This window comes from Corythoichthys intestinalis, chromosome 9 (assembly GCF_030265065.1).
Source record: "Corythoichthys intestinalis isolate RoL2023-P3 chromosome 9, ASM3026506v1, whole genome shotgun sequence".
Classification (NCBI taxonomy): Eukaryota; Metazoa; Chordata; class Actinopteri; order Syngnathiformes; family Syngnathidae; genus Corythoichthys; species Corythoichthys intestinalis.
The window spans coordinates 21,991,913-22,009,199 of NC_080403.1; the positions used below are offsets into that span (position 1 = coordinate 21,991,913).

General features: G+C 40.4%; 1 protein-coding gene across 1 annotated transcript in view; it reads right to left on the reverse strand.

The window, feature by feature from the left end:
• snta1 (syntrophin, alpha 1) overlaps nucleotides 1-17,287 on the reverse strand; it is an 83,188-nt gene that overhangs the window by 46,895 nt on the left and 19,006 nt on the right. Inside the window, exon 2 of the mRNA XM_057845588.1 lies at nucleotides 11,709-11,894. Coding sequence (XP_057701571.1) covers nucleotides 11,709-11,894 — 186 coding nt within the window. The remainder of the gene's footprint in view (nucleotides 1-11,708; nucleotides 11,895-17,287) is intronic.

Sequence of the window (17,287 nt, forward strand, 5' to 3'; positions counted from 1 at the left end):
GGGTTCTAATGTGGCGAATGTGTTTTGCGTGGTGTACCTAAACGCACCGCATGGCTGACGTGACAGAGTGAGAAAGGACTTTTTAACTTTCATTTTTCATGTTCAGCTGCGGCGGACAGTAGGCATGTTGTGTTGCACAAGTTCTGAAATAAATGATTAAAAACCTGACACAGCTGGCAATTTTTTTGGTGATGTTACAATCATAATAATTGTAGCCTTAACTTATAAAGACTGGCGAATGGAGGTCGGAGGAGGACCTTCGAGATCGTAGACATTCTACGGCCTTATTGTCAAGCCAATTCACGGACGCACACACCACACTAATATTTTTCTATCATTTCCATCTTCATTTCAATGCTTCATCATTTTCCTTTCTTTTCACCACATGCACTAACATTCTTGGAACCCATGTTGATTTCTCACAAGAAAATCCTTGCGGGAAAACAAAAGAAACTGCGGCGCTGTCATAACTCGTCGTATTTCGAGCATGTTGTCTAATGTAGAAACGAATGGAGAGTCAAATTTCACGAAAAGATCGTGTGTTGAAGCGATCGTATGTCGAGGTACCACTGCGTGTCAAACATGTTCAACATGTTTGATTGATGATTAACATAGATTCATGGAATCTAAGATTGTTTATTGGGATCGAACAATAACCAAGATCAAATAATCATAACTTTTTATAAGAGGGATTTGCAAAGTATGATGTAGCACTAAGGCTAGGTTCATACTGCAGGTCTTAATGCATGAATATTTTTTCGTGTTTAACTTGACAGTCTGAACGGGACAAGTCGCATAGGAATGGACCATTTCAAATCCGATCTGGGTCACTTTTGTATGTGGTTTAGATCCGATCTGGGCCACATTTTTCCAGAATGTGGCGGCGGTCTGAATTGCAGAGTCTTCCAAATCTGAATTCATGCAGCAATTACGTCAGCAAAGAGCGAGAGCGGCACGCAAGACGGCAGCGATGTAGCTGTTCCTTAGCATTAGCACCTAGCTTTTACTACGCAGGAGGCGGGCTTGACCACAGTCATAAAAAAATACATTGAAGAAAACGATAAGCCTGATTATGCTCGGTTTCTTACTGTGCGCCAAATGAGCAGAATTTCAGTATTGTGTATTGCTTACATGGTGGAGTCGGGGCAAATTGACGCACACACATAAGGCTTGTGTGTGTGCGTCATGCAGGCACAGTGCATAGTTATTTGTTTTGATGCTTCTACGCATGCGGGTCAGTTTCCTCAGAGCGTGTCAGACTGCGAATTAGAGCGCATGCATAACACTTGAACGGGCTCAATGGACAAAAGCAGTTTGAAGGAGCACGCCAAAAAAAGAGATGGCAAGAAATTGGAATTGTGCATTAAGACCTGCAGTATGAACCTTGCCTCAGTGGTTTATGGAAACATTCCAGTTTTCAGTCAATACTAACATTTCTGCAACGTTTAAAGATAATGATGCAAATTATATCCAAGATGCAGTTCTATATTTTTTCACAACTTTTTTTCAACTGCAAATTATATGACTTTGGGAGCATTTCTTTACCGTGTTTTGGCCTGAAAAAAAATCCTAATGCCTTTGACAATATGTCATTCAGGCAACAGTTCGAGATTACACAGTGACTAACAGCCTAATTGCCATTGCACTGGACGGCCCAATACAGCTGACATAACATCTAAAACATATTCCCTGTCTGCCAGTAAATGTTACTACAACAATGGAGAGACTGCCACTGCGGAGCTTCCATAACTAAGCCTTCTTACTCCATGTGGGTGTTTGTGTGTGTCCAGTGAGCCACGGATCAGTAATGAAAAGGACATGGGAGAAAGAACCAGCGGTGTCCAGAAATGTCCTGGCAAAGGAAAGCAATTCTGAAAACTGCGCAAGAAGTTTAGAGCTGATCTTAAGTCCACATTGAAGTTGTACACTCTGTGTAAAAATGTTATGTGACTTAGTTAGAGCAGCCAAAATGGATGCATGGTGCAGCTGTGTTTGAAAACCACAAACCACAAGGCAACGGAAACCAATCTGGTAGGATGGGAAAATGAGTGGTGTGGAAAGTGAAACCAACAGTCAGGTAATGTTCATGCACAGATGTTCCATTACACGGTTTTGACTACAGGACAAAAACATTGAAAATGTTTTTCCCCCCATTGTACGCAATAGAGTTAGAGTTTAAAATAGTGCTTTAAGTTGGCGTACAGGCTCCAAAGAGGACAGTCAAAACCAGGTTTAGGGGTTGCAATGGGTTAGGTTTGGATTGGTGTTTTATTTCCAGGTTGGTTTTTCTAGGTAGGATTTAAGGTTGGGGTTCTGGTTTCAGAATAGTTTCGAATTTGGGCTTGGGGTTAAAAATCTGTTTTCAAGATAAGGATAAAGTAAAGATTATAGCCATTGTTCGTATTTCAAGGTCGGGTTTTAAGCCAGGGTTGGGTTTGACGTAAACTGTTATGATGAGGCTCTGGATTCAAAGTCTGCTTTCAGGTCAGTAATAAGATGTTAAACATGAGGTTGAAGTCATGGTTAGGAATTGAAAGCAGGATGTCAAAACCACAGCAACAGTTTTAAAAAAGTGGGGGTTTAATCAGGGTTTAGAGTTTCATCTTAGGGTTTTAAATAAGGGTTCTTGTTTCAAGTTAGGGTTTCAAAATAGCAATCTAACATCTAAATATCAGGTAAGAAAAATTATTGTCACAAAAATGCAACATTATGTTAGTCACCCACAGTCTCACACAAACTCATGCACACACACAATTGTTAATATTACTGTGAGGAAATAAAGGCAGCTGGGGATTTATGGTTTCATCTGGTGCGTTATATTTATCTGACCCTTTCAGGTGTTTATTGTTCCTCTCTCTCACTCACACATTCACGAACATTGATTATTCCATCACATTTTGATATAAAGTCAGACAGGAAGAGGGTGACAGAAGGGTGAAGAGGGCACCCGCATGGGAATGATAACGGCGTGAAATAGCCGCAAGTTTTATCTCCTCCTCCCCTAGAAGTCAGATTGACAACACACACTTTCCAATTCATGGAGAGAGGTTTGGGGAGAAAGAAAAGGAGGAATGCCAAGTTTTACATTCAAGCTACTATAGCTGTTCAAAGAGCATTATGATTTTGACAAAATTAAAATCAAGGAAACACTGTACATCAGTCAGTTCAGTTCCACTGAAAATAAGTATGACTTGTTAAAACACAAAAGTCATGTGCACACATGGATACTTTTGCCCTTTGAGCATCCTACCCCGTTTTGTTTCCTCTTACAGAGGGAGAGCTCGCCCGAAATGATTCCTGGCTTAACGGATCACAGAGCAGCACTGCTTGAGCGATCTTCTATCAACACTTTTCTGCCTGATTGTGTACAAGAAAGGCAGACACGCTGAGCTCCCCAGTCTACTCGTCTGCTCCTCCGTCATAAGTCAACAACACTCTCTAGGAGGATTGCTAATAAGCGCACAAACTTGTGTGAATTTGCTCTATCTACAAGTGGTGTCAACAATAATCGATGCGGCGATGCGTCCCGATGCGGGGCATGGACGATTCGATTCGATGCGGGCAACAAGCTGAATCCATTCAGCGCATTTTAAAATATATAAGTACGTTCAAAAATCTTCCCTGCGCGATTCCATTGATGCAACGGATTTGGTTTCCCCATTTGTATTATTATTCTCATGTTTCATTTTTTACACACCGCATAACTCTGGTCAAGTTTCCCACCAACCTTGTAGAAGCCAAAATGTCTCCAGATGTCTGCTTTCAATGTCTTAGGTGCATCAGTAATCTTTCTTGCTCCCTCTTTCTCCGCTTCAGCCATTGTTATGTTATGTCCTATCTCTTAGAGGTTAGATCTTGTGCCCGAACCCGATTAACATTTTGGGCCCGACCCAACCCAATCGGGTCCAAAATGTTAAGCATTCACGTTTGGGTCGGGTCGGGCCGGGCCGCCGCGCCGAACTAATAAATTATTTAAAAAAAATAAATAAATGGGATAAAACCGAGAGCAAGCTCTCTGTATTGTGGATTTGCTTGTGCACGCACATGAACGCCGTGGCCCGCATGTTTTTTTTTTTTTATATTAAACTTTCCCAGCGTTATTTTGTTGTGTAAATGCTTTTATAATGATCATAAAAATATGGAGACGATTTAAACGTTAATTTTTTTTTTTTTTTTTGCCAACTTTTTTTGCGTTTTTTTTTTCTGCCAACTGAGAATTTGTTACGAAACACTTTTATTTATGCACACAAAGGCAACACAAATGTGATCCTTTTGAATCTTCTCCTCTGTGTGTCTGCAAAACCGCATTTTCTGTTTTTTTTAATATTAAACTTTCCCCGCGTTATTTGGTTGTGTAAATGCTTTTATAATGATCATAAAATATGTAGACTATTTAAACATTAAGAAAACTTGCATTTTTTTTCTGCCAACTGAGAATTCGTTACGAAGGACACTTTTATGTATGCACACAAAGGCAACAGAAATGTGATCCTTTTGAATCTTCTCTGTGTGTCTGCAAAACCCAAGGTTTTTTTTTTTTTTTTTTTTTTTTAATATTTCGTTGTGTAAATGCTTTTATAATGATCATAAAAATATGTAGACTATTTAACCATTAAGAAAACTTTAAAACTTTTTTTAAAAATTCGGGTTTTTCGGGCTGGGCCTGCCATTTTATTAATAAATCAGATGAAAAAGGAAGAAGTCTGATTATTAAGGCGTCGTTCACTAGCTGTCTAGCTTTGGAAAAAGTAGACGCTTCTGAGTGAGGACAGCATAGACAGATTTAAATGACAGTAGAGTGAAATGCCCACTACAGTCCTTATGTACCGTATGTTGAATGTACAGTGGGGAGAACAAGTATGGGTTTTCCCATTGGCAGTGTATCAAATACTTGTTCTCCCCACTGTATATATCCATCTTGTGTCTTATCTTTCCATTCCAACAATTTTACAGAATATATATATAATTTACAGAAAAATATGGCATATTTTATAGATGGTTTGAATTGCGATTAATTGCGATTAATTATGATTAATTAATTTTTAAGCTGTAATTAACTCGATTAAAAATTTTAATCGTTTGACAGCCCTACTTAGGAGTAATGTGAAGAGTAAAGTATAATACAAACATAGAAGAACTATAGTGGATTGAATTTTTTTTTTTTTTTTTTTTTAAACCACTGCAATATTTTATAATGCAGGTGGAACATTTTACTCAATGCTACTTTCACCTACCACTCGAGAGAGCTTGCGTACCATACATTGAAAGTCACTAGTTAGCGTAGACTGATTAAAAACAGTGGGTATGTTTACATGGGTTTTTTTGTGAATACGATTTGATAAAAAGAGATTCAAATTCAATCCGCATTTGCCTGGCCCAGCTAAATCCGATTACTAGTATACTGTTCTTTTTGACATGCGCATTACGTAACTGTAGCTGAATAAGTCCTACGCACTTTACGTAGCTCCAAGCTAAGGGACATGTACGTAAAGAAGCAAGTAGCAGTAGTTCGACTTATATCTCGTCGTCGTCTTTTTAGCCTTTATTATTTATTATACTAGTTGTACGTTTCAGAGGTCACAGCCATGTTTGATTTAATTTGCCCGCAGTTTGCTCTACGTACGTCTTTTACGTACTTCGACCGCATACTCCTATGTAGTAGGAGCACATGCGCAAACTGAACAATCCTCACTAGCAACACACTCCGCTCCACACAGCAGCATACATGGGGTATGGAGTGGATTATCAATCGGTGTAGAGTACCTGTTACAATCGGATCCAAAATACAATCCGATCTGAGTAAATCCCATCAGTTAAAGTGCTTATAAGAGACATTTTTTATCGTTTTGGCCTTTCAATGGGATTTTAAATAGGATTCTTGGACCTATCTGTAACTGGTCTGCATGGAGTTGCGCCGTACGACACGATCCGTTTCACTCGTCCAGGTCATGACTCGCACCTGCATCCATCACGGCAGGCGAGTGCGGCGACCACTAAGTGCCAGCGCACCCTGTTGGATAGGGATGTAACGATACAGTTATGTCAGGTTCGGTACGATTTTCGATACGAGGAGGGACACGATTTGCGATTCGATTCAATACATTTAATGCTCTGAAATAAAAAATACAAGTGTTTTTATTTTGCTAACAAGCAAAAATAACAACGCCATCATATAAACATGCATAATAACCAGGGGTGAAAGTGGGCCAGAACGGTCAGGAACGCAGTTCTGGTATAAGAATTAGGGCCAGAACGCAGTTCCGGTATAAGATTCAGGGTCGGAATGCTGTTCCGGTACTCAGTGCTTTGATTCCAAAAATATGACGGCAACGGTCAAAATGCTATGTAATTTAAAAAAATAAAAGAAAATTTGAAAAGAATATTTTTTAAAAGCATGGAGGTTTCCCCAGCTGCTGCAGTTATCTGAGTCTGACGATGATGAGTCACGTCAATGTGCGAATGCACGCAGCAAAGCAAAACGCCTGGACTCATTTTTCCGTTCAATTGGCTGACATACTGACATGTGATCAGCAGAGATAGTTAGCTCGGATTGGTTCAAATGTGCATGTTTTCTGGAACAACAAAAAAAAAAGGTTGTTGAATTGATGCGACAAAAAAGGGCAATGCAACATAAAATGGATCAAATCTTTAAGCGCAAGGAAAGAGTTGAGGAGGCTTATTTATCATATTTAGTTTTATTTGCTCTGATGGGGAGGTTCAGAACATCTTAGCTGTCAATGTGCACTTTGGACCGATATTTGTTCATTTATGTTAAGCTACTTATTCATTTCCTTATGATTTAAAAAAGTCAATGTTTGCGCGATCTTCAAAATATGTTCCCTTTCACTCTGCATAATATAAGTAATTTGTACTTACCGGTATTTTTCTGAATGTATGTTACATCTTTGTTATTAAAAGAAAATAAATAAACAAAAAGAAAATGTTTACATTAACTTCAATTTTAATATACAGTACATCCAATGTTCTTAAGAAGTTAAAATTGAGATTTGGCATTTAGTAAGTGAGGAAATGAGGGAAAATAAAAATTAGGAGATGGAGATAGGGGTTATTGCTGTTTTTGTTAACTTTTATTTTGCAAATCATTGACAAAAATACAATTTTGAATGAAAATCAGTTTTTGTATGTGTTATAGAAATAACTGCTAAAACAGTTTTCTCTGCATTTCAGTAGTTTAAGAGGTTTGAAAGAAATCTGGCTCCGTGGCGACCTGCACGTCGAGGAGTTCCGGCAAGAAATTCTAGCCACTTTCACCCCTGATAATAGTGCATAATATTTATGTGCTTACTTCTTACTGATCTTAAGAAATTTTGTATAAAAGTGCTGAGAACAATCTTTACTGTTTGTAAAGTGAGGCAGGGCACACAGTTGATTGCTATTACTCTTTTAGCAGGTATGTTTACCACATGAGAAAAACAGCCTATCTGTGGTCCGAGTCCATATGTGTTACGTAGTGAATTAACAATATTTGCAGCATTATCTATAGTCATTGGTATGCAGCATTATCTATAGTCACTGGTATGGATTGATTTGGCCTGCTTAGCTTCCATTCAGTCATGCCAGTTTTTAATTCATCGATGTAGCATAAGGACTACGCGTCCCATGATCACTCTGGGCTCACGCAGCCAATGGCATGGGATCTAACGTAGCACATCTCGGTTGCTATTTGATGATATCTAGTGTGTGCGCACGTGTTGTCGGGCATTTAAAAAAAAAAAAAAACGCCACAGAAGTCACGTCTGCTCATTACTGCATAACACCAGCATTTGACAAATGACTTTCATAAAAAGGACGAGTTTGAAGTACAGCGCTCTTAGTTTGCCACTCATTGTTCATCATGTAACTGTGAGTTAGCACTCTGTGACCCACGGTCTCAACCTGCGAGGTTATTCGTAGCAGTCAAGTCGGCAACAATATAGGGGAACTTTGTAGTAAGTATCCGTAAAGACAGTCTTTGTTAAACATGTACGAGTGGAGAAAACACATCAGCTCACCCAACATGCTGCCAAAAACAGATCTGTACGATATTGAAGCCAGCAAACCGCCTCATTAAGTGTCTCTCTTTCCCCACGAGTAATGATCCTCGTGAGACACAGCTCTCACCTTTTATGCTGTTTGGGGGAGGAGTGGAGTTGGGAGGCTGCAAGCGGCAGAGTATGTTTTTCCAGGTAAAGCTGCGCCGGACTTTTTAGCAAGACAGATGACAAAAATTAATTTGGAAAATACACTTTGGGAGCTTTTCATTTGGATCAAATGATTTTGTGTATTGAATCGAAGTGGGCGTATCGAACGGTTCAATATAAAACAGAGTATTGTTGCATCCTTAAGGCAGAGTTATACTTCCGCGTCAGACCTGCGCCGTCAAGGAAGACCCGATTTACGACCCTGCGCCGTAGCCTGATGCGGTCCTATTGATTTTTCAAACCCTAGTGTCACGTCAACGCATATGACGTGGCGGAAATGGACTGTGATTGGTTCGCTCAGACTGTTGTTTCTGGTTCAGCGCGAAATCACCGCATTGTAAAACATTATTTTTCTAGACGTAAAAATGGACCAAGCCAACGGGAGTATCATCGAAGAGTAAGTCTCGTCAAGATAGAGCTGGGCGGTAAACCGAAAATTTACCGTCACCGAAATTCTTCACGATGACCGACGTAATTTTGACCATGTCGGTAAATTCGGTAAATTAATAAAACAAGAAAATAGTCTTTTCATCCCGCTTTGACTCTGTGTTGTTCGTCTATGCTCATTCCCCTTTAAGAAAGCAGTGAATGTACTTACGTAGGGAGTCACGTGATCATCAGGAAGCCAATCAAACAGAAGCCCGGTAAGCTAACGCTAGCAGCTAATGCTACAAGCAAGCAAAACGTGATGGAGTGTGGCTTAAGGGAGGTTCGCCAAACTTTCACCCGACATTTAATAGACTCTTGGTGGCATCCAGACGGGCTTTCACCAGCTGTCCTCCCTTGTTCTCACAATTTCCGGAGATGGTGCTTTCAGTGCTTTCTACCGGTAGCCAGGCCACAGGCTAACGCTAGCCGCTAACGCTAGCGGCCGCTAGCGGCTAACGCTACAAATGAACGTGATGGAGTCGGATAGCAGCTCTAACCTTGTCGAAACGGCTGAATTTAATGAGTGGATTGGGCATGGACTGCATCTAGCAATTACTATGTCGCGTTATTTTGTATCTGACTGTGTGTGATTTCTCTGATAGCTTTTGTGATGGTAAAGCATTCAGCATAAAGCACAAATGGCCCCAGCTATTTTTCTGTATGTGTTTAATTCTGTGTCATTATTGCTATCATAAAATCTTAAGTGTTTCATTTGCAGAAGATCAATATAGCTTTAATGTGTGTGTGTCTGTCTGTCTGGCTGTCTGTTTGGGGGTTCATGTATGTGTGCATTTATTAAAAAATGCACGGGGGGGGGGGGGACCCTGAAACCATAAAGTAAACACTTGTATTGAATAATTATGTCACAGCAGCCATTAACAATAAATTGTCTTTTTGAAGTGTACTGTTCGAGCTGCAAGTCATTTGTGTTACAATGACATGTTTGCACAGGCATATCGATTTTGACAATGTATATTGTTTAAGCCATACACTCTGTTATAAATGCTCATACTTGAATTCTTATTGTTTACAATTCATTTGTATAAACCTAATGTCTAGACTGCATGTACATTTGTTAAATATATCAAATTGAATGCTGGTAACTAAATCAACAAGAAACTGTTAATCTGTATTTCATGCATTGATTCAGATTTTCAAATTATATAACAGTCCACTTGGACGACTTTATCGTCATTTATCGTTATCGAGATAAATCTGCTCCATTTATCGTGATACATGTTTAAGGCCATATCGCCCACCCCTACGTCAAGACATCATAAAGTTAGCCAAATGGCAAGGTCAACGATTGCATAAAAAAAATGGAAGAACCACCGAGACGTGTGAGTTCGGAATCGAGTGGCCACACGAAACGGTGACCCAGTCGGCCAAAAACTGCCAGCTTTTTATCACTTTATGTCATATTATTGGTTGGTGCACGTCATCATTTATTGTGTACATATGTTTGCTGACTTATTTACATGTCACACTTAAAGTATATGAATAATAAAGCACAGGTTTGGTGTGAAAAGACTTTTTTTGATCTTTAATTCTCAATAACAGACAGTTCACACAGGATACATCATCACTGATTGAGAGTGCCTCGGTGCTTTTTATGATAACCTTAACATCAAGGCTTCCGACGCAGTTTCGGAAGTTCCATAGACACAAGAAATCTGCTATGGCTTCCCACTGGCTGGTTGTAGGACATGGCAAACAAATCGGGCTGGAGGGCTTTGCAGACCTCGGACAAAACGCTGGACACAGTGCTCGAGGCCAGTTTGAAGCTAGCCGCCACAGCTAGCTGTTTTTCACCTGAGGCTAGATGAACTCTATGCGGCATCAAAAGTTGGACAGACCGCCTCGAAACCGTGTTCTGCGTCGCCTTCGCCTCAACATTTGTATGGTCAACATTTATTCAATTTTGATGAGCTGAAGATCCACATTCAAGTGTTCCATCTTGCATTGTTTATTTTTTCTCCGTTAAACTAGACATGAGGAGGTCAACAAGCATGCCCCAAAACCGTACAAACATAACGCCACACCTCTCGAGTGGCTTGGCGGTGAATTACAGAGCAACGCGTCACCTGGATGGAGAACCATCAAATGTCGAATGACGCCGTAGTCGCTGCGCCGTCACCGCAACACGGGAGCATAACTCAGGCTTTACTGTTGAAAGCATCGGGAGGGAGGTTTCTATGCACCGCTCACAACGGACACGCGTGCACCCGTTACACATGTAAACGCACCCTATGACATTTGACATTTACCAGTGCACAATTACTACAAAATTAGTGAAAGTATTAAAACACAAACAGGGTACTGACAAACCACAAATAGGACTGAATTGAAGCTTTTACCCTTTGGATGGAAGTCAGCAAATGCCTGATTGTCAGATGCTTCTAAGATAATCCTGATTAATTATCCTTTGAGTGGGGTGTGGAAAGAGTAATTTCTTATCTTTTCACCACAAGCAGTTAAATTTGAATACAACATTTTCTTGTGAACCAGAGTGGGAATGATGAAAAAAATAGTCTGTTACTAGACTTAAAAGTTAAAAGTTCAAGGAAAGGATTTTACGTTTGGAACAAGTTGTAAAAGTTGTAGCATTGATGAATATTTGAGTCTTCCTTTTTGTTTGATCGCAATACTTAGAATTCTACAAAGTGTGTCACTTTCCCATTCCATTTCATACCTCACTACATGAGCTCTGGTCGCACCAGTAATGAAAAACAATTCCTGCTGATTCCCACAGTAAACATAGCACGGCATAGCATGTGTTTGGTTGAAGTGCAGCACAACACTATCACACAGTACTTTATATCCTCGATGCGACAGCGCATCTTCATTGGTATTCCGAGACGCCCGCAAATTTTTTATGTCTTTGGTCTAGTTTCATAGAAGCTCATTATTTGAATGTGTGAAGTATGATCAAAGTATGGCTTAAGAGACACTAACCGATATTATGGAAAATGTATTAAATAATGTTAAAGACTAAGTAAGGACAAGGTCAGAAGAACTTTGGAATTGTTGTACATCTGAAGCGTTTGTGTAAATCTTGCCAGTATTGTAATGTATTACCTTCAAGAATGACTTCCTTGCCAGTCTTTTTCAGGGCCTGCACAGCCTCATCGTGCGTGGCCTCCCGTAAGTCGCAGCCGTTGACAGACAATATGGCGTCACCCACATAAAGCGCCTCTGTCTGGTCAGCGGCCAAGCCCTTAAAAATCTTGGAGATGAGAATGGGCATCTTGTTCTCCTTCCCACCTGCATAAAATAAAGGGCAAGTTTTTCAGAGCCTGATGTTTGTCCAAAAAACATTTCGAATTTTATGAGCACTTTGTTAGATTTACATTAGTGGTCAATTGCATTTGATTTTTTGCGACATTTAATTTTAAATGGCAGATAATACACAGTAAATCATCCACTGGTAATGGCCTTTTACACTCAGAAAAATGCAAACTTTAAATATGGATGGCTAAGACAACTTAATTGACAAATTGAGATCATGGGGTTATTTTCCACAATTTCCAACCATTTCAAGGCAATTTCGTTTCTATCAAAATATGCCACGAATCAAGAAGGGTTGCAAAATTATCTGTAAATATCTTTCACTTATGGCACCTACACACTCATTCACGTCGTTGATTTTAATGCATCATACACTGAGGGTGTGGGGCGGTTGGGAGCGGTTGGGGGGACGTGACAGTTGCTCCCAGTCGCAGGCCCTCCCATTCTCGTACCTTTTTTAACGCACCACATACATTATACTCCACGGGGGGGCTTCCGTGAGGGACGGTGGGATGTGAGGCTGGGAAGAACTTCCATGCGGCGGGCCCACTGCCCTCAGCTGGGCTCTCCTATTTTAATGCATACACTGCACAACCCTCCCCACACAATCCCATCACGGTGGTGGGTAATGGCTGTCAGTCGGGTACCTGGCAACCACAGTAATATGGTGTTAGGTGGGTCCCACACTTTTTCTCTATGGTGTGGCTCCCAGGTCGTGGCCACCTCTTCGCCTGGTTGCTGGTTGCGGGGTGGGGGGAGATCGAAGCTCCGGTCCTACGCCGCCCCGCGGCAGCTTCTCTGCGGTCTCCTGCTTCCGCCTTCCCCTCTCTTTTCTGCCCGGGTACTGCCCCGGGTTGCTGGCCGTGCCCCAGTGGATTGGCGGGGTGTCGCACACTCCGGGTGGGGACCCTGTCCTGCCCTGGGTGTAGTACGCCATGGGGGTCCCGCGGTGTGCTGTGTCAGTTGGGGGTTTGCGGCATTGGCTGGTGGGCTAGTGTGGCGTGTCCCCTCATCCCTTCCCTGAAGGCCGATTATTGGGGGCGCGGATGGTCCTGGGTCCCAGGAAAATGACTGCAGCCCCCTTGCTGGAGCTGCGGAAGGAGGGACGGGCTGCGCTGGCTCACCCCCCCGATTGGCTGGGGTGGAGTCGTGGGCCTGGGGGTGGCCCCTGCACAGCATTTCCACTTGTCTGCAGGACGATGACACGTCTGATAGGATTCACGCATAACTGGGTACAATTAGACACACTCAAGTAGAGAAACTATTGGTGCCATGATTAGCGATCAGGCAGCATAGAATAGGATGTCAACATATCCACACTTGCAAGGGTTACATACTGGGTTCTACACCTCACATTGCCAATTTGTATCCGCTTCACCCCACCTAATCACATTTGACTCTCCCCCACCTCCTTTTTCTCCTCGGTCATCAGGCCCCCCACATGGTCTCAACCGGAAATACTATTGCTAACGATAGCGCCGCTATTTTCATAGTTAGTGTAAGCTTTTAATGTACTTCTTGTTTTATTTGTTCTTCTCTTCCTTCTCTCACTCTTTTTTTAATTCCCTTTCTGTCCCCCCTTTTCCACTCCGTTTTGTGCGTTCATGTGTAGGGGTAGGGCTGTCCCAAATCACGCTAATGTGCAGGGGGAGGGCTTTCAACCCCTCCAAATGGAGGGCCACAACTAGCCTCACTCCAAACAGAGGGTTACGCGAAATTTCCCAGGGTGTGAAGCAATTACCCAGAGTACAACGCGAATCATTTCCAAAATGGCAGAAGCAAGGAAAGAAGTACACAAATGTAAGTAGCTCTGTTTTTGCCCGAATTTAACTGTTTTAACTGTATTACGTTGTGATAAATGATGTATTGTGTGAGTAGGCATGTTCCGGTTACCGGTTTCAAGGTTTACTGTGGTATGAAAACGTCACGGTTTCAAAACCACTAAATTTTTCTGTCATACAGTAGTACGGTATTCGCTATTAAACATTTCCCAAAAATGCAGCCAGAGGGGTCTTGGAGCGGCAGCGCTCACCCCTTCCCCGGTTGTTGCTGCGTGTGACAGTGATGCTATTCTGCTACACAGCCAGCGAACCAAAAAAGAAACACTCCAAACACAAGGCGTACTTTTTTTGAATTTATGGACGTCTCAAATTATTGTAACTGAAATAAACAAAACGAATACAATTAAAAACGTTGTACAATTGTATTTTTTACACGTGTGAGTAGCTTCATTAGCACAAACACAGCAGAATGTGAGGAAATCATATCCATGAACACCATGAAAAAGTTCGCCAAAAACAAAACACACATTTTCCTTTCAAATTCAAACTAAAAACTTTCAAAGACAAATGTTAGCCTAGTCTTAGCTGCGAGAGCAACTACGTCAAGGTTATAAATCTCACGGCCACTGAGAAACAAGCTTGAATGAAGGAAAATGGATAACATCAAAGATCACTAATTGCGACAGATGCTCTTTCGCTGGACAAGGGGAGGTCTCAGTCCCAATGTTTTTTAGATGAAACCTTTACACAACAATATTTACATTTTAACTAACTTATACATTTTTAACTTAATAACTTATGAATTCTTTGTCTTTTTAACACAAAGGCATGACATGTAGAGTTGACACAGTGGCTTAAGATGGCAGAGCTTTTTGCCCCATCCAAAAAAAAAACAAAACAAAAAAAATCGTAGAGTAGATATGTTTTAATTTTACTTATAAGTGTTTTCACTTTTTTATAGCAATTATTTTTGTTCTTGCTCTAATCTTGAGCAACCTGAGCTGTGGCTGTGGGTATAAGTTCTATTGATTTTAATTTTATTTAAAATATTTGGGGTTTTTTTTGTTTATTTATCTTAACAATATATTCATGGTCCAATTTGCAAATATGTTCTGGAGTTCTGGGTTTTTTAAACCCATACATCTCAAAATAGCACACTTTGGAGCTGTAATTGCAATACCGTGATACCATGAAACCGCGGTATTTTTCCTCAAGGTTATCGTACCGTCAAAATCTCATACCGCAACATGCCTATGTGTGAGCGCGACTTACGTCGTAATGTGTAGGTTTTTTTACGGCTATAAAACGCACATGGTCGAAATCACTCTTTATTGCATAAATAAGGAATCGGTCAATGTACGTATGTGAAGGTGCTGGGAAAAATCGAAAACAACGCGGTTAGCGTTTTTGAAATTCGCGAGCAATGTAGTATCATTTCCAAAATGGCGGAAACAAAGAAAGATGTACACAAATGTAAGAAGCTCCGTTTTTGTCCTAATTTAACAGTTTTAACCATTTTAAATTGTGATAACTGATGTATTGTGAGCGCGACTAACGTCGCAATGTGTAGTTTTTTTTTTTTCTGCTATAAACGCACATGGGCGAAATCTGTTCATGTTCATGCCTCAGAATGTAAAATGTTGTAAGTTTGTATAATTTAAATAAGAAAGCATTCCATCCATACACCAATTTTCTGTACCTCTCCTTTTAGTTTTCATTGCCTCAACCAGTACAATAGGTGAAACCCACGGAAGCAGTTTGTCTGTACGAAAAAAGGGATTGTTATCAAAACTGCAGCAAATGTTTGTAGTATGACATGAAGAAGTCATTGTGTTTTGTAGTAATAAGGTCAAAGGGCCAAATTGAATTTGTATGTTTGTGTCCAACATAACTCAAGAACGAATAAAGGTATTGTTATCAAACTTGTAGGATAAGTTTGTAATGTGAAACGGAGGGAGCATTTACATTTTGGGGTAATCAGGTCCAAAGTTAAAGAGGTTTGTGTGTTTTTGTTTAAGATAATTCAAGAAGAAAGAGAGGGATTATTATGAAACCTCCAGGATCTTTGTAAAATAAAACGAAAGAGGTGATAAAATTTTGGGTTAATAAGGTCAAAGAGCTAAATTTTTGTCTATATTATTGTGTTCAAGATAACCCCTTTCTTATTTACGTCTGGGGTTATTATAAAACTTGCAGAATATTCTTGTAATATGAAACAGAAGAGGTGATGACAATTTGCGGTGATGAAGTAAAAGGTCACAGAGGTTTGTTTGTGTTCAACATAACTCAAAGTATAAAAGGATTATTATAAAACTTTGTAATATGTAACAGTAGAGGTGACTATCTTTTAAGGTAATGAGGTCAAAGGTCCGAATTGAATTTGGCTGTTTACGCTGAGCTCTTCTCTTTTAGCGTGCTCCTCTAGTTTTCTTTTCATTAAGGTTGCAGGAAAGCAATAAACTCAATTGCATGATTATTTATATCTGGGTGCACGTGGTGATGAACCACTTTTTGTTGATCAACGTATTACCATGGGACACATTTTTATGTTGTGCCTATTGGACTAGATTGTTTAAATCAGTACAAGAAGAAGGTCTACTTTTCCTGTCTTCCTCCAACCCTGGTTAAATACAGGTTAGCGGGTTAACAACTCGCAAAGTTTGGTCACTAATGTCAGCTGGTTGTTGAACTCTGTACTTGTGGCGAACTAATCATTACCTATTCAAAAGGGGCACTAAGACGTTCCATTAATTTTAATGCATCTCTCACAAGTTTGATCCAGGCGGGACTTATAAGCCTTCACTCCTATGCATGTCGAGCACATTCCCAATCGAGTTTCAGACAGAATGGTTTCCCCATATTCTGACCTCAGTGACATTAGACAAGTCGTTTGCTGCATGACTAAGTATTAGAAATGAGGCGATGCCCCAAGGAGCAGAGCCAGTCAATACTTGGTGCTTTTAAGAGGAACGTAAAAGCAATTTTGCCCCCCAAAAATACAATACTAATACAATTGTGGTTACAAGTCAAATGTGGACTGCTTTACAAGTATACTGTAATTGGTAGGGTTAGTAAATATAAAATATTGCCATTGATCTTACAGCTGCTTTGTCTTATATTGTACATTTAAATCTATGGAGGCATGCTACAGTGAGTATACAATTTGTTTTTTTTCCATAACCATCAGTCTAACACTTAATCCTCACATCATCCCACCATGTCTTCTTATCACACACACATCTGCACCTACAATCTGACAACGTGTCACCCGGACGACAGGTGGCATAGCGGGGGTGTAGTGACGCCAATGGTGACAGGTATGTAAATCATAGTCGTTCACACAACATTGACAGGTTGTAATATTTGGCAAGATACCAACGAAACACTACAGTCAACGAGAGAAAGTTGAACAAAATCCATGATTCACGACACTTTTGTACTTCAGTTTAATCAGATTTTGGGTTATGGAAACAAAACTAAAAAAATGATCATCGTACTATTGCGAAAGGCTTTGTCATTGGGTTCGTTTTTTTTTTGTCACTTTAGGACTACGGATGACTTTTTGACTTTTTTCCAAGACATGTTTGC